The sequence below is a fragment of the Hemicordylus capensis genome, chromosome 1, assembly GCF_027244095.1.
Source record: "Hemicordylus capensis ecotype Gifberg chromosome 1, rHemCap1.1.pri, whole genome shotgun sequence".
NCBI lineage: Eukaryota > Metazoa > Chordata > Lepidosauria > Squamata > Cordylidae > Hemicordylus > Hemicordylus capensis.
Window position 1 is genome coordinate 108580166 of NC_069657.1, and position 22308 is coordinate 108602473.

The 22308-nt window shown below is 42.1% G+C and overlaps 1 protein-coding gene across 2 annotated transcripts; it reads right to left on the bottom strand.

Annotated features, from left to right (window-relative positions):
- Positions 1-7524: 7524 nt before the first annotated feature.
- Positions 7525-13820, bottom strand: KCNA4 (potassium voltage-gated channel subfamily A member 4). Of its 2 annotated transcripts, none has more exons than XM_053284913.1 (2): positions 12887-13820; positions 7525-11835 (listed from the first exon to the last, which is right to left on the bottom strand). In XM_053284913.1, exon 2 carries the CDS (start codon positions 11041-11043, stop codon positions 9052-9054), a length of 1992 nt encoding a protein of 663 aa, XP_053140888.1. In that variant the 5' UTR covers positions 11044-11835; positions 12887-13820; the 3' UTR covers positions 7525-9051. The 2 variants fall into 2 exon arrangements, with proteins under 2 accessions (XP_053140888.1, XP_053140889.1); XM_053284914.1 differs by lacking the exon at positions 12887-13820 and adding an exon at positions 11945-11983.
- Between the last annotated feature and the right edge of the window lie 8488 nt (positions 13821-22308).

Genomic DNA, 22308 nt, shown 5'->3' on the forward strand with positions numbered 1-22308 from the left:
TATAAAAGACATGGCTAGCAGGTTTCTGTGCTTTTGCTGGCTAAAATGGGGTAATCAGAGGCACTCATTTTCTATGTATTTTCTTTTCTTTCTTTCTTTTTTTGAACTTCAAATACAAGCAAAATAATGAGTAATGGTATTCTGCATCTCATAGGTTTTATGTAATGAATCATTCTACAGCGACTTTTCTAAAAATGAGTGGCAGCTCTTAGGAATTCAGCTTTCATTTATATACATAAATTGAATTGGGGAGCTCAAATACCACAAATCAATAGAATGCTAAGAACCAAAATAACAGAGAAATGTTAAAAAACACAAGTTTCTAGTCATGAATGAGAGAACATTAGCCCAGCTGATAAAAGATTCAGAACCAAACCCATGAGAAGCATGCTGCTATATTACCTTCCAAAAATACGATTGATAGTACATTTACAGTAAGTGAGAGATAGGGCACAATCCAGCCAAAGTTCAGCACTTTAAGTCCCAGTGATTTCAGTGGTGGAGATATGCATGTGCTCAATTCCTGGCCATTCAATGGGACTTCTAAAAGTGCTCAGCTTTTTGAGACTGTGAGCCTTTAGGAACAGGAAATGATTTCCTTATACTTTTTTGCTATGTAAACCACTTTTTGTCAAGAAGCACAGTAATAATAATAATGGCCAACATGTTCAACAATGTAACATGAGGGATTCTGAGCTACCTGTGCTGCTGTGGGCTCCTATGAAACTGCTGGCAGTCTTGTACTAAATACTTAAAGTAGCACGCCCACATTCTGGACATTCTGATCTATGTAAGGAGTGCTCTTGGGATGCACTCTTCAAGCATTTAGTGCAAGACTGCCAGTGATTCCTTAGGAGCCCACAGCAACACAGGGGGCTCAGAGCTGCCTGCATTACACTGCAGAACATGTTAGCTAGTAATAATGGCCAACATGCTGCACAGTTCCAACATCTCTATTAGAATTTGTGGCACTGTTGCTGCTGCTGCAGGCCCCGAAAGAGCTATGCCACAGCAGAGAACAGGCAGGTGCACAACCAGCATTACCACAGTTTTCCCCATTTGTAACAATGGAAATAAATACGTTAATGCTGATGGAAATACCACCAGTTCTCTAAATAATAATAATAAATCATTTGACTGGATTGTGCCCATAAATTAAAACATTTACAATAGACTTTAAATAAAGTTTAACTACACTGGCAGATTATAATGCTTTTTTAGTGTAGCAACGCTCAGTTTATCACCACAGCAAGTTTACCAAATGCTATTTATTTAATGCTACTTTCTATTCCCTGTAGCAAAATGTATATCAACTTTGGTATACCTTGACCTAGGATACTATGGACAAATTGACTTCTGGTAAAATTTCATTTATGTTAGTATAGCCACCTCAAAGATCTTTTAAAATTTGGTTTATAGCGTTAAGAACCAAAATATTAAGAAATGACTTTTTAAAGTAAGCAGCATTAAATAACATTGAGAAAGAATGTTTTCATAACATCATCACACTTTTAATAAAGACGGCCTAACTGGTACTTTTGGACAATTTGGGCCAAATATAGTTTCATCCCCCTAATGATTAAACTAATTCTGTGTGAAGGCATGTTTTTGTGCTCAGAAAACAATAATAGAGCGGGGGGGGGGGGGGCGGACCACCTTGCTACTCACAAGCTGCCAAAAGATGTATGAAAGTTATTACAGAAAAGGGCTATATCACAGTTGGCCAGAATGTACCGCCACTCATAAGGTATTGTGTTCATAGTGAAACATGATGTCATAGTTACTTTTTAATCTTGTGCCAGCTCTTCCCTCCACTAACGAGTAGTTTAAGAAGAACTTACACATGGATGTCCATCATTCAAGCCCTTTCAGGCACTGTACTCAGATTGGGAGGCCAGGAAACCCTGTTCCTGACCTATATATCCTGTATGTCTATTCCTTTCAACATCCATAGAGAGGCTTCATGTACAGCTGTGCCTTCCACAGACAGTGAATCCCTGAAAAGGCTTCCGTGACTTCAACATCAACTAATGACTTCCCTGTATGAAACAATGATCACAGATCAGACACCACAGACACAGCTTTCATATCACTTCACATCACCTCAGATGACAATGCTTTTCAATGAAGCAGTTCACACTTTTCAGCTACAAGTCAATGAAAACCAATCTACATTTTCAAATATGCTACAGTCCTCCAGGACTGTTCCTCTTCACAATGTAGGTGGGGAGAATGCTTGCTCAAATCTCCCCCATTTTGCATGTTTGAATTTTCCATTATGTATCTTCACATAACTAAAACTAGCACATCAGGGAGAACAGTTCTAGTCTGAAGTGCTAGTTTTCTATTTGAAGGAACAGTTTCACATGATGGAACATTCAAATATGCAATCTCTCACCTGCACACTATCCCAGGAGTGTTTTATCATTTGCTTCTTTCTGAACAAGTTATAGCAAGCTAGCCACTGGTAAACAATGCCACATGCATGTATGGATCGGGCTTATATGATATTTGCCAGAGAGGAGGAGACTTGGTGGGGGCAACAGATATACATTATCTCTGTTTCTCAATTATTTGTTGAGAAGCATATTGAAGCATACTAGAAGCATATTGTTTTGCTTTACACTATAGGCTATTTTAATTTTCAGTTGCAGAAGTTCTTTACTGCATGGGTGGAGCTATAATTGTGCTCATGGGTTCCAAGAACCACATTCGCTGTGATGGGCACCCGGCAGTGGCCCTGGCACTTTTTTCTACCTGCCGCATGTGCGGTGGCTGAGGGAGCAACTCAGCCGCCACCACTACCACGCACGGTGAGGGGAGGAGTGCCATGCCCCTACAATAGAAAGAGCAAGGGCACTACGGGGGGGGAGGGGAACTGTGAAGGGAGGGCCTCTGGCAGGTTGGGGTGGGTGAGTGGGCAGCTGAACACAGGCCACCTATGTCCTCCCTGTGCTAGTTCTCTACTCTGTGCTATCTGATTCTTAAAAATGAAGAGATTTGTTATCATAACCTACTAGACATTAAGAGATTTCCTACTCTAGGAAATCCTCTGATTTCCTACTCTAGGGATAAATATATATTTAAAACCTTCTAATCAATAATCAATAGCCATCTTATATCCTATCTGTTTTTAAAATGTCATTCATTTTAAAGTATCTTATCCACCTTCTCTCTATACTCTTTATGCAAGATGGAGCATTCATTGGCTGTGATGGTATTCATTGTGCCAATAAAAACTCTTTCTGTTTTTCTCCCAATACTGCATGTGTCTTTATTTAGCATTCCTTATACTTTCTCCATGTTTGTGTTATCTTCCATTATCTGCTAGTGCAGGATTTAGCACTAAAACTACTAGTGGGTGAAAAAGTTTCGCCAAAAAAGGAACACAGTTGTGTAGAATTTTGCACAACAATTGTGTGGCAGACCATCTTTCATATGCATTGTGCCACTAATTGTAGGTAGCTTCATGGTCAGCCATTTCTGACTAGCAAGGATCACCTCATGGAGTACTGCACTCTGACACTCAAGATTTGTATACATAACGTATAGATCTGTCTAATGTATAGATCTGTCTAACATAAGATCTGTCACATAATGTACAGCTGGAAAACTAATACAGAGTAGGAGATAGGCAGTTTCATTTTACTATTCAGTGTTGTTGTTTTTTTGGGGGGGGACTGTTCAAAAATCAATCCACATCTTTCATTTTCTTTGTCTAATCAAAGATGGTCTTTCAGGTTTGCTTGCTTATAGCAACCTGACCAGTGGGCAAGTCTGGTGTGGTGGACTAGAGTATCAGACTAGGACCAATGAGACCTGGGTTCAAATCCACATTCAGCCAGAAAACCCATCAGCTGAACTTGGGCTAATCACCATCTCTCAGGCTAAGCTACTACCTCACAGGGTTTTTGAAATAAAATGAGAAATAACTCCATGTACCACTTTGAGTGCCTTGAATGAGATCCACAGATTATACACAAAACACCCATCAAAATGAAGAGCAATCTTGTATCCTGTTTGCTTTAAGAGATTGGCTGAATTTCATAGCATCACATTCAATAGGACTGTAATGACAAAAACTAGTTCAGAAAGGAGGTGAAACGTGCTCAGAATACTATGCTAGTGACAATATGATTTTCTCTAGACCACCCAAGGACCACTCTAGGTATCACATAACTGACCCTGGAATGCTCCCTTTTTTCCTGTAGATAGACTATTTGGGGAGCCTGATCCAGACTGAGACCAAAATGTGGATAAGTGATTTTAGACTCACCCATAGTTCCAGTTCAGGACAAGGGTGTACCTGATATTACCCTGGGGGAAAAGCTGCTTCCATTGGCTCCAATGGGACAAATAGCATGTGACATGATTAAAGTCACCTCTAGTTTGGCTCCAGGTCCCAAACAAATGCTTGCTGTTGCTGCTCTGCTATATCTTTATTTCAAGTACTTGATTCACATGGTGTTAATAACATTGGGAAAAGGCCTTAGCTGCATTAGCTAACACCTCAAGGCCAGCCACATGGATGCCTGTTGAAATGGCCTCTACATGGAATTACTTCTTGATATGGACTTAACATAAAGTGGCTCACCATGGGAATAACATGCATTGTATAGTCCATTTGCACACCACCATCACTAATGGCTGCCAGTGACAGACATTCTCCACACAATGCAGAGGGTCTATATGTGGTGAACCACCATACACAGTAATCATCAATGTACAACACTCATTGTAAATTGATCCTGGCAGTAACCATATGGCTGGGGCAATGCATAGACTGAAAGGAAGGAATGGAGAGTTTTTCTCCCACTTTCCTTCCCAAGACAGGAACAGCCAGTTTTCTCACATTACCTCAGGAAGACCTGGCAATAACGAGGCTAAACTAAGGACAAATGCTTTTCTTTTTGAGGGCACTGTTGGTACTGCATTTCACTAGAACTGAAGCCTTCTCTGTTGCTGCCCCGAGGCTTTGGAATGCGCTCCCTGGTGAAATAAGAGCCTCCCCATCTCTGACAATTTTTAAAAAGTCTTTAAAGATGCATCTGTTCACCCAGGCTTTTAACTGATACTGTTTTGATTGTTTTTAATGTTGTTTTAGAATATTGTTTTTTAAAAAATTAAATTGTGTTTTAAATTTCTTGTTTTTGTTTTTAACTAATGTTTTAATGTTGTTTTTATCTTGTTGTAAACCACCCAGAAACGTAAGTTTTGGGCGGTATAAAACATGTAAAATAAATAATAATAAATTAAAAAATAATTTGCTCCCAACATTTATCTCCAAAATCCCCCTCCCCTGTGTATTTGGTTTAATATATTCACTGGATAGTCTTTGACTATCTGAAAAATGTAAATTGACTATTTAATATCTGCATTTGACATCCAGTGATATTTGATTTGAGTATTTTGTATTTGACAGTATTGGATAGTGGACATGCAATGATATGCCATATTTAACAATATTTGGTAACTGGCATATACTGGCCTTTAGTATTTTGCTGTATTTGACTGTTGACATGCAATGGAATTAGTATTTACCAGTATGTGATGACATGCAACGGTTACCGGTCTTTGATATTCTTTGGTCGATGACATGCAATGGCACTTAGCATTTGGTGACATTTGATGGGCAACAGCTTATGAGATTTCACATTTCAGGCTAGCCAAAACAGATCAATCAAGAGACACTTACAAATCTAAAGCACTCAAATTTTGAGGTAAAATTTCACCTTCAAAACCTGAATATATATTTCGTGTTCAAAATGTTAACTTCAAAATTTGAAACGTCGACAAAATTTAATTGTGTAAATATTTGTTGCAGCTCTACACCCCACATTATGATCACTGGTAGTTTTGAATGGAACATATTCAACCCCAGCACTTTCACTGAATTTTGGGGTGTTGGGGGGCAGGGCAAAACTAAAACAATTTTATGGAGGGAACCCACAAAACTTTCACAGCTCTTGGGGGATGGTTGATCAGTGGTGACAGCATTTATTTTCTCTTTTTACTGAAAACACTGCCAGCTTTACTGAAAACACTCTGATAGTGGCCGTAGCAGAACTTGAAGCATTGCTGTCTTCCCAGCAGCTGATTCCTGCCTGCTGGAAGGAACCATTTCCCCCCTATAACCACCAAGGTATAATGCTACATGACTTAATGTCATTCCCTGGTACATTCTGGGGGGAAATGGGAAGCTAACAGTCTTAAAGTACTGCCACCACCTACATTTTTAGTAAAAAGAAAGAACGAACAAAGCCACACTAGTAAGTCATTTGCCCAACACCGGAAATGTTTCCAAAGTTTTCTAAGTACCCTCACAAAAGTGACCCCCCCCTGGCCCATTTTTGTCACCTGGGAAAGGGGTGGTGAAAATTAGAAGAGAGGTTTGGACCAGCACGTGTTATTTACCAGCTTATCCTGAGACACAATGCACTTGCATTGCAAGCAAATTGCCTCAGGGAGCTTGCAATGTTGAAGAAGGTGTGGAACTACTTTTTTGCTTTGTAAGCTTAATGGGTGAATCTACAAAGAGGCAGAGGGTCTGTCTCAAGCAGAATTCCTTATTATTAGGCCTATTACTTGATTAAAAGTATTTTAGTTAATTAATCATGTGAATTAATTGATTCACATCAACTTTTGTGTAGATAAAAATATCTCTGAAGTGGAAAAAGCATGATTCCCTTGTTTTTAGATTATGTGTGCATGTCCCAGCAGGCACCCTAATCAAAGAAGCATCCCCCTCCTCTTGGAAAAGAGAGGAAGGAAGGCCTCTTCTAAGATGGCACTTGCTACCCATGTAAGTATTTGCATGAAAAAATAAATAAGTTTTAAAATATATGCTTATGTATTTTCTCCCCAATTCATTGGGGATCTTTTTAATCTCTCAAAGTAAATTTATATCCAATTTACTAATCTGATTAATCAGCAAAACACAAGGTCTTAATTGTTTTTAAAATGAAAAGCAGGGGATGGGGTGGAAAGGAGACTAGCCAAGACAAGGAACTGTGAGAAGGTATCATTGCTGTGAGAAGTTGCTGTGAGAAGGTATCACTGAAAATTGACAATATTAGTTTGGACAATCTAGTTTTTTCTCTCTGTCCCAAGGAAGTAGTCTTCTCTTTTCAGCTCTAGGATTTTCAACCACTGCATTAGTCCAAACTTTACATTTCTATTCTGACCCACATTTGCTTCAAATCATGAATAGTTTACAAATGTACAGTGCTCCTTAGAATTCCATGTCCAACTCTCAAAGTTCCTGTATAAATATAATGAAGTTATCAGTGTAATTCAAAATTCCACAGGGCATCTGTTGAACTCATTCCAGTCCTGTATTGCTGTTTCAGATTCCCAATTGCTCCATTGCCTCTACAAGCATGTGTGAGTTTAAGAATACTTTCTTATCACGTACTAGATTCTAGAAAACGTTATTTCATTGTGGAGTTATTCCTCTGCCATAGCACCCATTTCGTGAAAGGGGTGTGTGGGTGTGCAAAGGTTTTAGCATTAACCCAGAGAGCATTAAGACTGGATGTACACATATTTATTTTTTTTTAAATGCCTAGGCTATTAAAATGTTTGTTCCAAACCTCACACTTCCTTTTTTAAAAATCTTAAAATCAGTTTCAAAACACACAGAAGGATGTATGCTGCAATTAAAAGTGGGGGTGGAAAGAATCCTGAACCAATAATAGCACATTTGCAAGTTTAAGACTGCTAATCCCAATTACCGTACCAGTTTAACATTGCATTACTATTTCAGTCCCCTTCAAAGTACAAAGAAATATTTAACCAGTGTCAAAGTGCAAAGATTACTCATGGATTCTGAATGATAAATTAGATAGTCAAGAATATACAATACATAATAGCCTCATTACCTGATGCTGTGAAATCTCTTGGATATGCTCTGTACTCTTTATGGCTATTGCTATAGATATATTTGATTACTTTCCCCTGCTGTTCCAGTTCAAACATATGACATACACACAACCCTATGAGGAATATATTTCCTATCCCTTAAACAAACTGAATGCATATCGCGCTCTCTCTCTCGCTCTCTCTCTCTCTCTCTCTCTCTCTTTCTCTCTCTCTCTCTGTTGTATGATGGTTTGAAAAGACTGATTTAGGGGAAAAATGATTATAAAATTTTACTTCACAATCCTTTTTCCAGATAACAGATATTCATAAATAAAGACTATGGAATTCATATAATGACAGCCGCTTAGCCAATCAGCATCACGCAAAGAAAAATACAAGAAAATAAAGATGCAGGATTCACTCTTCCAATGATTGTCATTGAACATTAGTAAACATTCACAGTATGAAGTCTCTGTCAGAATATCTCCAGCATATAAAGTAGTGCAAAAAAAGCAATCCAGTCACTTTGCCACTGCTTCCAGACCAAATTAAATTATTTTCTTACTTCAGTTCTTCCATGTATTACTCAACAAATGCCGCAAGATCTCCAAAAGAGTGTTATAAAAATAAACAATTTCTGGGGGTTCGGCAGCATCTTCAACAATCTGATAGCGAGGCTTTTCTTTTTAAAAAAATTCTTTAAATGTTTTTAAAGTTAAATTTGGACTTTCTTTAGAATCACTTTCCCCACAACAATCCTTAGCATTTTGAAATCAGACACTATGGAATCCACTGAATTATGGTAGCTGTTCTTAAAGCATTAACAAATGAATACATGGCTACTAAACATCATTGTTTCTTACATAGTAAATACCTTGAAATGCCAACTTTTACCACTGGGCAGTGAGTGGGATGGGCAGTTAGACCCTCATTAAAAGTAAATTTGTCTCCCTCATGTGCAAAACACCTGCATTCTAGTAAAAATATAAACTTTGAAATTACTTCAGGTAAAGCCCCATTCATAAGGTATATCATGTACTTGATATGTAATACAAGTTGACTACTGCTTTTTATTCATGTTTAACCAGTAAATGGCGTATTTCTATATGCTTGTTTAGACTCCTGTTTGCATATTTCATTTTTTAACCAATACACCCTTTAATGCATAAATAGGCTTGGAAACAGTCAAATTTAAACATCTGTTTCCACAGATTTTGCATTTACACAGTTCTGCTTTGCTGTCTCATTGCCATTTCCTGTGACCTGACTTTTTTTCTCCTTTACACAAAGGGACTCTTTAACCCCTTCTTCCATCTCCAAATACTCTGATTTGTCCTCTGTGGAAGAAGAAGAAGAACTTCGGAATTTCTTGAGTATTGTTGGAAGGTATGGACAACTGACTGCATTTTGTGTCAGCTGGGTCTGTTCATCATTTTCGGTCTCTCTATGATAAAAATAGTTAAAGTTGGAGACAATCACTGGCACTGGTAAAGCAATGGTTAACACACCTGCAATGGCACACAGGGACCCAACTATTTTCCCACCTACAGTTACGGGTTTCATGTCCCCATAACCCACTGTAGTCATGGTCACAACAGCCCACCAAAAGGCATCTGGGATGCTTTGAAAATGGGTAGCAGTTTCATCAGCTTCTGCAAAATAAACAGCACTGGAAAACAAAATGACTCCGATAAAAAGGAAGAAGATCAGGAGCCCCAGTTCCCTCATGCTGGCCCTGAGAGTGTGACCCAGGATCTGCAAACCCTTGGAGTGTCTAGAGAGCTTGAAGATGCGAAACACCCTTACAAGACGGATGATCCTCAGGATGGCAAAAGACATGGCCTGTTGACCATTACTGCCCTGTTGTTGGGCCAGGTCTGTGCCCAGGGTGATGAAATAAGGCAAAATGGATACAATGTCTATGATGTTCATGATGTTCTTGAAGAAGGTTGCTTTGCTGGGGCAAGCAAAGCAACGCACTGTAAACTCAAAGGAGAACCAAATGATGCAGACGGTCTCGACTATGAAAAAGGGATCATTAAAGACAGTGTGCCCCCCACCTTGCAGATGTAGCGTTTCATTGACATTCTCCAAGCTGAGGGTCAAAATGAGCTCCTTGTCATCTCTGAACTCTGGCAACGTCTCCAGACAGAAAATTACAATGGAAATCAAAATGACCAAAACAGAAACTATGGCAATGACTCGAGCTGGGCTGGAGCTCTCAGGGTACTCAAAGAGCAGCCACACCTGTTTCTTGAATTCATTTTCAGGCAACACCTTGTCGTCTTCTTCCTTGACGAAGCCTTCATCTTCCCTGAACTTGAGCATGGCCTCCTCCCCAAGTTCATAGAATTTCACTTCTTCACTGAAGATGTCAAAGGGCACATTAACTGGCCTTTTCAGTCGCCCACCAGACTGGTAGTAATAAAGGATCGCATCAAAGCTGGGACGGTTTCTGTCAAAGAAATACTCATTGCGGAGGGGGTCAAAGTACCTGCCCCGCTTTGTTGGATCACCCAGCAGTGTCTCCGGGAACTGAGCCAAGGTCTTCAGCTGGGTTTCAAACCGCAAGCCTGATACATTGATGACAACCCGTTCGCAGCACTCGTACTCACTGTAGCGAACTGAGGTATAGCCCCCCGGTCCAGCACCATCCTCAGGAAGCTGGTCTGAAAATGAATACTCATCTTTGCCATCTTCATCACTATAGTAGATCTTTCCTTCCTTGTCTTCTTCATCCTCTCCATCTTCTTCCTCCTCTTCCTCCTCCTCCTCTTCCTCCTCACTCAAGTCCTTCAGGATCTTCTCTTCAGAGCCACTGAGGGGCAGCAACTCAGAGCAAGGGAAGGATGCGCCAAACTCCCTGCCACCAAGACAGTGACTTTTTTCCCTCCGTTGCTTTCTCCTTTGGCTGCTCTGGTTGTGGCCACTGCGTGATGCATTCCCACCACAGGATGATGAGGAAGCCCCACGACTCTGCTCCTGGTGATAGTGATGATAAGGTCCTCCTCCTCCAGAAGCCCCAGTTTCTACCGCTGCTGTCGCAGCTGCTACAGCTGCAGCTGCCGCTGCTCTAGACTGTGCCAGACGCTCTCTTTCTCTGGCTCTTGCCTGGGCTGCATATCCATAGGGCAAGTGGTTGTTGCACCCAGAGCTATCTGCACTTACCATTGCAACCTCCATGTTGTATTTGTTATTTAGAAGACACGAGCAGGAAAAGAAATGTCCAAGTTCTCAATAGACATCACTGGCTGTTTTGCAAGGGAACTAGAAGACCATTTAGGTTTGGAATTCAGTTTATTGGAAACCTTGTCCCATCACGTTAGCAAACCTGGGTTTTTTTCACTCTGCATCTTTCTCTCTTCCATGCTGCCCAGGAGATTTGACACAATTCACTGAGGGCTGCTTGTACAAATACAGTAGAGCAAGTAGTCCTCTGATGTAGTCAAGAAATATTCGTTGGCCCTCTCCTTGTGTGTGCAAGGTTCCAGTGCTTAAGGTGTCCGTCAGTGGTTTATGCAACAGCCACAGATCTGAGTTCATGATTTTCTGTGAATGCTTTGAATCTAGCAAGGAAGGAGCCTAACCAAAGTCAGAAGGATAAGTGTCTGAAAATGTCAAGTCCCCAGTTCCTCTGATTAACTGAGTGCATGACAGCAACTATTCTCACAATTTGTTCCCACATGATGCTTTGGCCTAGCAATAACATTGCTGATGAACACTGTCATTTAGAAAGTTGAAAGAACTTCAACCATTGCTTTGTTCACACAGTACAGAGGTCTTAGCACACTCACTTTTGCTTAGTCTATTAACAATCCCTTAACCTCAGGAAAGCATCACCCAGGACGGCAGCAACTGTGGCAAGAGGAGGAGGAGGAGGAGGAGGAGGAGGTTGCAAAGCTGGCTCTCTGTTCTCCATTGGAGAGAAGGGAGTGGGTCACCCTTTGGTTACTCTCATGCAGCAGAAACCTTAACCTAAAGCACATACATGCACACAAACAAAAAGAAGAAAAAGAAAAGGTTGGGTCATGTTTCAGAGAGAGAAATGGTGGCATTTTATAGCCAAGAGTTGAGATATGCTTACCTGCACTACGCACAGTTCTCCATCTTTGTACACCCACCCACACTGCACACACATTTTTCTGTGTCTGTTTGCATTTGTCTATATATAGATGTAGTTAAAGGAATATGCAGGCAAATACACACCCACATCTCACTCAGAGTTCTTTTATCTCTAGGAAAAGGATTTTAAATGTAAATCCACGTTGCACTCTGCAAGTAATGCATGCATGCACATACACTTGTGTACAGTATAGGTATGAATACAGAATAGGTGTGAATATAACAAAGCAATCTCTTAACTATGATTTGTGTCTATATACACTATTCCACACACTGTTTTTTTATCACTATAGAGAGAAACTGAATACCAATCTATAATGCAATGTTCAGTTCAATCTATGCTGGATATCTGTGCATAATACCTCTCTCTCTCTCTCTCTCTCTCTCTCTGTTAGATATGTAAATATTATCATGGATTGTCTACATTCGTGAAATCTATGTATGTATATCCCATGGCTATAAATGAATGGAGGCTCATATATAACACATTAGATGAAGGGAATAACATGCTTAAATACCACACATTTGTAACAATACATTATGTTCAAATAATTAGCAAAATATACAATAATGGATGTCTGCTGACTTGCAAGCTACATTTTAGAACTCATTAAATTAAAGAATGCCACAACTCTTAAAAAAAAAAAAACCACAACAAAACAAATTATGTCTTTGCAAATTAATGACTGCAATTTCACGGAAAGGGCAGATCTGACTGAATAATAGGGAGAAGGCAGGAGTGTGCTGCTTGAGGAATAATCAAGCGGCACAGGCAGTGAAGCTCACCCAGGCACACTTCGCATTTAAAAACATGCCTCAGACGCCCTTCTTAAAAGAGCGATAGCGCATATCTAAATCACCCTATTAGCATGATGCGGGGAGGGGGCGCGTGCCGGGGTCTTACCGTTGTAGGCAGAGAAAAGGCAGTGCTGTTTCGTTCTTAGTCTCAAGATCTGCAAAGAGAAGGAGAGAGAGATCTTGAGGGGTGGAGGGCAAGCGAGGTTCCTCCAGGCAACCTGTTTTCACAGGTGGAAGCTCAGGAGAAGTGGGAGGGGGCTACGGGCGGGTGACCGATGGATTTTCTTCGCCTTTCTTCTTGTGCGAGGCGAGAAACGCTCCTGGAGGGAAGAGAGCCCCGAGTTTGAGGACCCAAGCCGAGCGATCACTTCTTTCCGCGTTGATCCTGACAAAATAGAGCCATCAGTGCAGGAAATCCATTCCAGACTCCAGGAGAAGTACCGAAAAGGGGCCGGGGGGCCGCGGGGGGGGGGGGGCGGGGAGCGAGATCTGGTGCTGCTGCTTCTCTGTAACGGTCTCAGATGCTGGATGTGCGTGAGCGGCTCGCTGTTCTTTCCAAGCCCAGGCTTTTGCGCTGAGCAATTGTTGTAAATCACCCGTTAAAAATAATCCCTCGCACCGAGGCAGACTGTTGCTATCGACAAAGAAGATGTGCTGCTCTGCCTTGTGGCGGTCCCCCCGCCTCACGCACGCTCCAAGCTGCAGCCCAGCGCCTTGTGCAAACAAATTCGGCCGCCCAAGTCACTCGCTTGGCTGTCAGCATCCACTTCTTGTTGCGCTTGCTTTGTACATGTTTTCCCCCTCTCCCCACGCGCCACCCACTCCCCAAAAAGGATCTTCAAAATACAGGGGTGTTGTTGTTTTTCAAACCCCTCTCCCCCAAATCCTCTGACTCCCCAATGCGCCTGCTGCGCATCAATTAGTTCAACATTCTTATGGGAACAAGCACTGTTGCTCCCTCTGCCTTTCCAGGCTCCCCCTTTGCAAAAGTCTCCTGCCCAATTCTCAGTTGTGTTTACGTATCCACTGAAGGACAAACGGCAGGGCTAGGTCTGATTTATTCCCCAGGTTTTCCAACTCTCCATCGGCCCCTAGTGGCCACTTCTCCTATTAACATCTTTTGCATGTTCCTTCCCCTCCCTTCTCACATTCGCTCATCCCCTTTGGCATTCACTTTCGGTATTAATCTATTAATTATTGAAAGAAATATTCCAAAACTAAATTATAGATACTCTAACTAATAAAACTTTCCACTCAGGCAATCCCATCGCTCAGGCTTTAAAAAAAACCACATAATAATATCAAACTACTGATGTGGCTATCAGGTTTGCAGAAAGAGGCAATGCAGAAAAGTTTCATGGGGAGAAAGCAGGAGTAGACTGTTGTGTGCTGAACAAGGGAGAGTAAGGAATGCTGGATATCTTTGGACCAACCACTCTTTCTCTGCCACCCTAGAGATATTAGAAAGCTTGTGAAGACAGATAACAGAAACACTGAGTAGCAAGCAATGTTTATGCTTTGGAATGGTTAATGACAACATCTCTCACCCATCCCTCATGGCTGCTACTCCTCCATGACTCCATCCCATCGTATTTGTGGCAACATGGGCCATACTGGAGGGCAAGTTCACAAAGGGATGACTCCAAGCAGTGTTCTGTCTGATTTTTTTATATGTGTGCGGAATGAGATTTGTTCTTAGTGGCAGTATCAAGGCAGTGTGTGTGCACCTGCATTCAAAGAGAGACCTTTCTGATTCAGCTTGAGCAGGATCTAAAATCAACTGAGTGGACATCAAAAAAAATGTGTGAGTACACACACACACACACGCGCGCGCCTTAGAGGGAACACTGACTACAAGGGGGTAGTGAGGGCTCCTCCATAAATACCTCCCCCATCCACCAGACTGAACTTGACAGCAGTGTGTCAGACAATGCTGGCATAGCATATTATGGCCCTAGAGCTTAAGCTGGTTAGTTTAAAAGGCCTCTGTTGTTTAAAGAAGCCTTGTTCACTCACTCGTCTTTTATCCCAGAAGAAGTGCAGCCAGGTAGGTAGGAGATTTCTCCAGCCTCCCAAGAACTAGGCCAACCCCTTCCACTTCTTTCATCACCAGGCCAGGAACTGGGCTGGGTGAAACCATGTGCAGGGAAGTGCAGGGTCATCTCCTCTGCAGATTTCAGGAGTATACTGACAGGAAGAGAAAACTAGCCTGGAAAACAAGCAAAGGTTTGGTCTAATGCAAAAAAATTGTATTTTTTAAAGAGGAATTATTATTAATATTATTTATTCGATTTCTATACCGCCCTTCCAAAAATGGCTCAGGGTGGTTTACACAGAGAAATAACAAACAAATAAGATGGATTCCTGTCCCCAAAGGGCTCACAATCTAAAATCTAGCCCATTTTCTGAATAAGTTTGAAAAAGCCAAGCAAGCATAAGGTAAATTAACAACATTAATTATTTTACCTCTATAAGCACTTAATGTATAACAAAATCCTTGCTTCCCTTATAATGTTCTTTGCCACCCTGTGATCCCCCAAGCTAGTTGTTCCAGACTTGTCCCTGAGTTCATCTGTCAGGCAGGAACCATACTGCTGCTCCCTCCCTGATTGAGGTTCTGGTGCCAGGATGATTCTGCTCTGGTGATCCCACCTATTCCACACGGGGACTTACTTGGCTTACTGGGAGCAGCATGGAGTGAAACTGTGGAGAAGTGGAAACCACAGCAATTCTTATTATAAGAACTGGATTTCGAAACCATAAAGGTATTCAACATGTGCATTGACAGATGCTATGAAAACAAGCAATTATGCCTATATCTGATGTGTAGTTCTGCATCTTTAAGTACCCACTGAAACCAATGGGGCTCAAGTTTGCAAAGCTCTACAAATTGTTGCCAATGTGCACAGTATATATTGTTTATACAAGCACTGTACAGAGCAGAACATATTGCAACTTCTTTAAGTGCTAGGCACAGCTCCTCTCATCCCTTCCGTTTATCAACATCACCCTTTCCTTAAGACTTCCCAGGAAACAGGTGCTGGAAATGAATTCTATATTCAGCTCATAATTAGAAAGTCATTCCATTAAAACTTGGACGACAACCAACAAGTTCTAATGCCAAAAGACAGAATACCTCACCATGCCTAACGTGCCTTTAAAATATTCGGAATTGTGACACAGCCTGATTGATGACAACCATAAACACCTAGAATGGCATATGACTATTACTGGCCCTCTCCATTTTTTGCACTTGCTATCTACAAATTACATTGCAAATAACAGAAAAATTGCAAATAACAGAAAAAGGCAGCGGTTTTTACTTCTCGGAAAACTCCTGCTTCTGATGCATCCAAGTGGATGAATGCTTGAAAATCCCACCGTTAGTCATATTGGGCATGATCTAGCCATGATGAACTTTAAACTTCCAGTGATTTCAGTGGAAGACAGCATTTGATAAATATGCTTAAGCATGTACTTAAATATCTGCAACTGAAATCAATGGCAAATTTAATCGAACTTTGATTGTTGTTGTTCGCTGAAGTTGGCCATTGCCATTGTAGAAGATGGCCATAGAATTGCCTAACAGCAAAGACTGCATCCTATAAGACAACGGCTTTATTTTATGTTTAGAAAAGTAGCCCTTAGCCTTAGGGCTACATTTGGCTATGCTCATATTAGCAAGCCATTAAATAACTTTTGTTCCTATATTGAAGGTGGGCCAAATTGTGTTTCCCATTCTTCTGTTTCCACTGAATCTTTATGAGAGATTAAGTTTTATATAAATCTGGGTCTTTTACATCACATTAAAACTAGGAGTAGTCTGATTAGATTGGAGTAATCATTGCTAAATTTCTGTGGAATATTAAGAAAATGCTAAACTTTGGGAGTACCCTTTTATTGGGCTGGTTCAGACAATAGTCAAATTGGTCCCACCCAACATGTGATTAAGGGCATTATTGTAGCAATTTGATCACTTCTTCACACCATTAGAAGGGAAAGAGCACTCCAGGAACGGGAGTGGGACATGCTCATGCACATTCCTAATCATATAGTGAGTGAGGCCAGCGGACATATTGGCCTCATTTGCATGTAATGCGGAACCCCCTCCCTTGCTTTCCTGTCCAAATTTGGATATACTGGAGAGCATCGTCTACGAACTGGAGAGCATCCCCAGCGAGACTGCAGAGAGGCAGAGTAGCTGGCTGTGCAGGCTTCCTTCCTCACTGAAGGACAGCCTGCACAGCCAATCAGGGAGGGAGAAAGGGAGGAACTTCCTCCCTCAACTCCAGTCGGCAGAATGCAGGCTCCAGTGCTGTATGTGGATGGAATGGAAGTGCCATGGGCCCTCGGTCTGAAGCAGTGAAACTCACTACAAATCAAGGGTTCAAATTAGAGTCTCCTGAGTGCAACCTCAGGCTGCACTATGGATGGGAGCCGAATGCATTATGCGTTCAGACATAATGGTAAGGAAACCACGGGCACTTGCAACTCCAGTCCCCCATTACGTGTTAATGTGGCCATTGTCTGAACCAGCCCTTTCAGGAGTGTAACTACAACTGAACAAGGGGGGAATGTCTCTGGCCCCTAGGGTGACAACTTGCTCTTTGGTCTCCCCCTCGTGTCTCTCTGAAGAAGGAGGAGGAGGAGGAGGAGGAGGAGGAGGAGGAGGTGGTGGGAGGCAAGGGCCCATCTTCACCTTTTGCCCCTGAACCCATTCCAATCTTGCTACACCCTTGATTCTGTGTATGTTGAGGGGGTGGAAGCCACAGCTCTGCTTAGTAGTAGAGCAATGCTTAGTAGAGCACTGCTTAGCATGCAGAAGACCCCCAGTTCAATCTCCAGCACCTCCAGGTAGGGCTGAGAAAAATTCCTGCCTTAAGCCTTGGAGAGCTGCTTTCAGTCAGAGTAGACAATTCGGAGCCAGATGCAGCAATGGTCTGACTCAGTAAATGGCAGTTTCCTATGTTTAGGAAGCTAACGACATTCCATAACATTGTAACCACTCTTCCTCCCAGAATGTAAGATGCTACATCCCCTATCTTGAACTCCAGTTCATCTTCCTCCGTCCAGTCTCTCTTGCTTTTTAAAATTTCTTATAGTCCTCTCCTCCCTTTTCTACCTGAATGTATATCAAAGAAGTTGAGTAGGCATTCCACATGATCATGCACCCTGCTGAAATCTTGTCGCCTTGTGGCATGTGGCCTCCTGCAATTGCTGAATTCCCCAGAATGTCTACTATAATCATGTGCAAATGAGCCATCAGTAGACAGCAGCCACCTTTATGAACTACTTTTCAGTGTACAAAGTCTTCCTCATCAAAACCTAACTTTAGCCTGATACAGACATTGTGCTGTATGAGTGTACAGCTTGTCTGTATACTTGTACATGTGTTTATGTGAATAAATGTACCTGTGTTTATTTCAAAAGTGAACCAGGATACAGGCCCTTCAAATGCATGGTAAAGATAGGAAGTGGACTCCTGTATCTGCGTTGAATTTTAACATATCTAGGACAAATTATGTTGACAACATTATTAACAGTGGTATAAATACTAGTAACCTCAAGGTTTGACTACTGTGATGCACTCTACATGGGGCTTCCTTTGTATGTAGTCCAGAAACTACTGTTGGTGCAGAATGCAGCAGCCAGACAGGTCTCCGGGATAACCTGAAGAGACCATATAACCCTGATCTTAAAAGTATTGCACTGGCTGCCAATATGTTGCAGAGTGAAATACGAAGTGCTGGTTATTACCTATAAAGGCCTTAATGGTTTGGGTCCAGGGTATTTAAGAGAGTGCCTTCTCTGTCGTGAACCTTCCCTCCTATAAAGATCATCTGGGGAAGTCCAGTTACGGCTACCACTGGCTCGTTTGGTAGCTACTCTGGACCGGGCCTTTTCTATGGCTGCCCTGGGACTCTGGAATGCACTCCCTGTTAAAATCAGAGTTTCTCCATATCTAGCTGTTTTTTAAAAGACCCTTAAGATGCACCTGTTTTATCAGGCTTTTAGCTAATATTAATTTATTTTATATTATAATTGTTTTAATCATTTTATCCTATTTTTATATTGTATTTTAACTTATGTACACCTCCTAAGGATGCACATGTCAGGCAGTATAGAAATATGAGAGAGAGAGAGAGAGAGAGAGAGAGAGAGAGAGAGAGAGAGAGAGAGAGAGAACAAACATGTGAATAACTGCACCTGTGTACAGATCTGTACCTGTGTACACTGTACACTCATTGAACACAACATATGAATGGGCCTATTGTCAGCAAAATCAGCACCCAAATGTCCCACAAATGTAGCACATCCAAAGTCAGAAATATTTCTTATTACAGATCAAAACCTGGAATTAAACATAAGCATAAACATTTGTGTTTGGACAGTGAATGATGTTGCCAAAGCTTCTTCCAAAGAGGAAAAGGGATACTTAGTTTCCCTTAACTTTTGTGTGGCTCTAATTGGGAGGAAAAAAACCAGTTCAAACTTTCTCCACTTGGTTATGTGTTCGTCTATTAAACTCCTTTATATCAAATAGACTGCTGTTCAGCCTTGTAGGTGTGCAACTGGCAAGCTTAATAGCAAAAATGTTCCCAAACTGAGCAAAAACGTAGACAACAATCTTCAGCAAAGGCAGGGAAATTGGTATTTCTATTTGGGTGTATTTCTATTTGGCAGGAAAATGGGTATTTCTATTCTATTAGGGTGAAGGAAATAAAACATCAGCATGTTTAACCAAATATGATTGTAGACATATTTGAACTGCCTTTACCAGCTGGAAGAAATATATAACTTTTTATCATAGTACACTTCAATTCAAATATTTTGTAATGGCAAATAACAATTTGACATAAAGGAGAAAATTTCCACCTTAATCTTAATGATATTGGCTTGGATTCAAAGAACTGCGAGCAGAGTTCTGTGCATGAAGTGGAGCTTTCCCACCTCTCTTCCCACTGCAGCCCCTTGAATCTGTCAAAAAGCTCCTTGAGAGAACAACCTTCCAGAATGGTGTGTGCTATAAAAGTTCATACATTCACATGGCAATTGGGGGAAACTCAGGAGAAAATCCCCACTCAGCTATGAGGCTCATTGGTGACCACTATGTCTCAGTCTTATCTACATCATAGGATGTTTGTGAAATAGTGTTGTGAGTGTGTAGGTAGTACTCCTGACTCCACCTCAACCTGTCCATGCACTGAAATGATCATTTGAAGTCTTTTTCAGGTGGTCCTGCCCAGAGGTACTCTTACCCCTGGACTTCCAAATGCCTGGGGGGGGGGTGCCTTTGTGCTGCCACACCACACCCTCCCCATTGTGTTGAACCACTGATCTTTTCTATAATTTTAGCCACCATGTGCATGGCCCGGGGTGGCGGGTGAGCTGAGCAGGCCTTCCACCCACCTGTGATGGTAGCAGCAGTGGGCAGAGCAGCTACCAGGCCTGTCTGTCCGATGCAGCAGCCCTTGAGAACTGCAAGGGGCTCCAGTGCACCTGTGCAATTGGAATAGATCATCGCAAGCCCATGATGTCACAGGCTTATGATGATCTATTCCAATTGCGCAGGCATGCTGGAGCGTCTCACAGTTCTCAAGGGCCACTGGGCCAGATGCACAGGCCCAGCAGCCACTCCACCCACCACTGCCATGGAGGGAGAGGCCTGCTCGGCTCACCCCCACCCACCTACTTGGCTCACCCCCACCCCACCCGCATTATTCTTTTCATATTGCTGTGAGCCTCCCTGAGAAAAAAATTATTGAAGGCCAGCATGGAAGGGAGGGAGGGAGGAAGGAAGGAAAGAAAGAAGGAGTAATAAACATGTGGGAATCCTATGATTATAAAATATGTAAATATGAATGAAATATACAAAACAATAACTCCATACTGCTTGGAGAAGTGCATCTTGTAAACTAGCACATTTCCTAACTCAGTGCCTACATTGCAATCACAGGAAAACAAGGTCTAGATCAGAAGCAACAGTTGTGCATGGTGTGGCATGTCCATATGACTCCAGTGTAGGAAATCAGATGTGTTGTTTTCAGGCATCTAATCCCCAGAGTGGTCCTCAGGGGTCTATGCAACTTGGAAGAACCACTGCAAAAGGAGTTCTGACTGCTTGATCCTTGAGCGCAAGAGTGTTCTTGGGGAAAAGCCCCTGCCTTTTCAAGGGCACTCCCCACAATGCTAGTAGTGCACTGTAGTGCCAAACCAGCAGCATGGGAAGTTGCCGTGTGGACATGGCATCAGTCTCACTTATTAATATGAACTGGTTGTGCTTAACTAGGCCTAATATGGGGTTTACAGTTTTCATATGTTCATAATTCTGCACCACAAAAATATGTATGTTGTTAAGAAAGTGAATGGAGAGAGAAAAAATTGAAAATGAACATCTCTGAGGATCATAGGACCTCCTCTTAATGTCTTATGTGATACTGGAGAAGCAAAGGAATTGAAATCGAGACTTGAAGCTGTAAGACGCCTTTATAATGCTAGAATTATAATTTACAAAAACATTCAGCAACAAATTTTGTAATTAATTGCTTCAGGGATGGACATCTAAGCTTATGTGCATTTATTTAATCTTTTTTTCCTTCATGCAATACTCTCGCTTCCTGCATATTTTCCAGTAACTCTTCCTTGTTAATTAAGAAAGCTGAATCTTGTAGACAGATACATTTAAATGTCTGCTTCCAGATGCCTTGGCAAAGAGGATGCTTAAACTGATCCATGTGTTGACTGAGTCAGTAGCAGGTGAAATCAAAGTACATTCTCACAAACAACACCAAGAGCCGGGTCTCACAATCCGTGAGACCCGGTTTCTTAGGGTGAGCAGGGAGAGGGAGCCCTGGGCGGCTGGATCGGCTACCCACACGATTGCTGGATCCGAGACGGAGCCGGCAGGGGCTGGGGAGCTCGGGGGCCGCCCGGCCCCCAGAAGCCCCAGTATGCCCTGTGCGAGTGTGCAGGGCATACTGGGGAGACCCCTGGAGTCGGGAGGCGGCTTTTCGCCTCCCCTCCAGGTGTCTACTCGTGAGTAGGCATGGCACAAAGCCTCGCCGTGGCTACTCACGATTCTAAAAACCAGGTTTGTGGAGCGCTTGCTCCGCAAACCTCATTTTGGGGCAGGGGCAGGTGTCCATTGGTTTATTTGTTGTTTCTCTATGTAAACTGCTTTGGAAACATTTGTTGAAAAGCGGTATATAAATGATGTTGTTGCACTCTCATGTGATAGGCCATCCAACTGGTGGAAGGTGGGGCTCCTGGTATCTCTGGTTAATAATATAACACATATTCTGTCTGTTCACCTCTCCAATCCACCGTTCCAGATTTCCAAGGAGTCCAGTCTGCTCCATGTGTCCAAGTGGTTTCAGATGGCCAGAGTTGGGAAAGATTCAGGATCCAACATCCACAGTCAAATGGGCTGTGCTTGAACCAGCATTGCAGTGCATATAAATCAGCTGCTGCAGGGCATCCCAGGGCAGGGGCTTGTGGACTTGAGTGATCCTGGCAAGCCAGATGACC

Excerpts from the sequence above, each read along its gene's own strand:
- KCNA4 (XM_053284913.1), bottom strand. The coding sequence starts at position 11,043 with ATGGAGGTTGCAATGGTAAGTGCAGATAGCTCTGGGTGCAACAACCAC.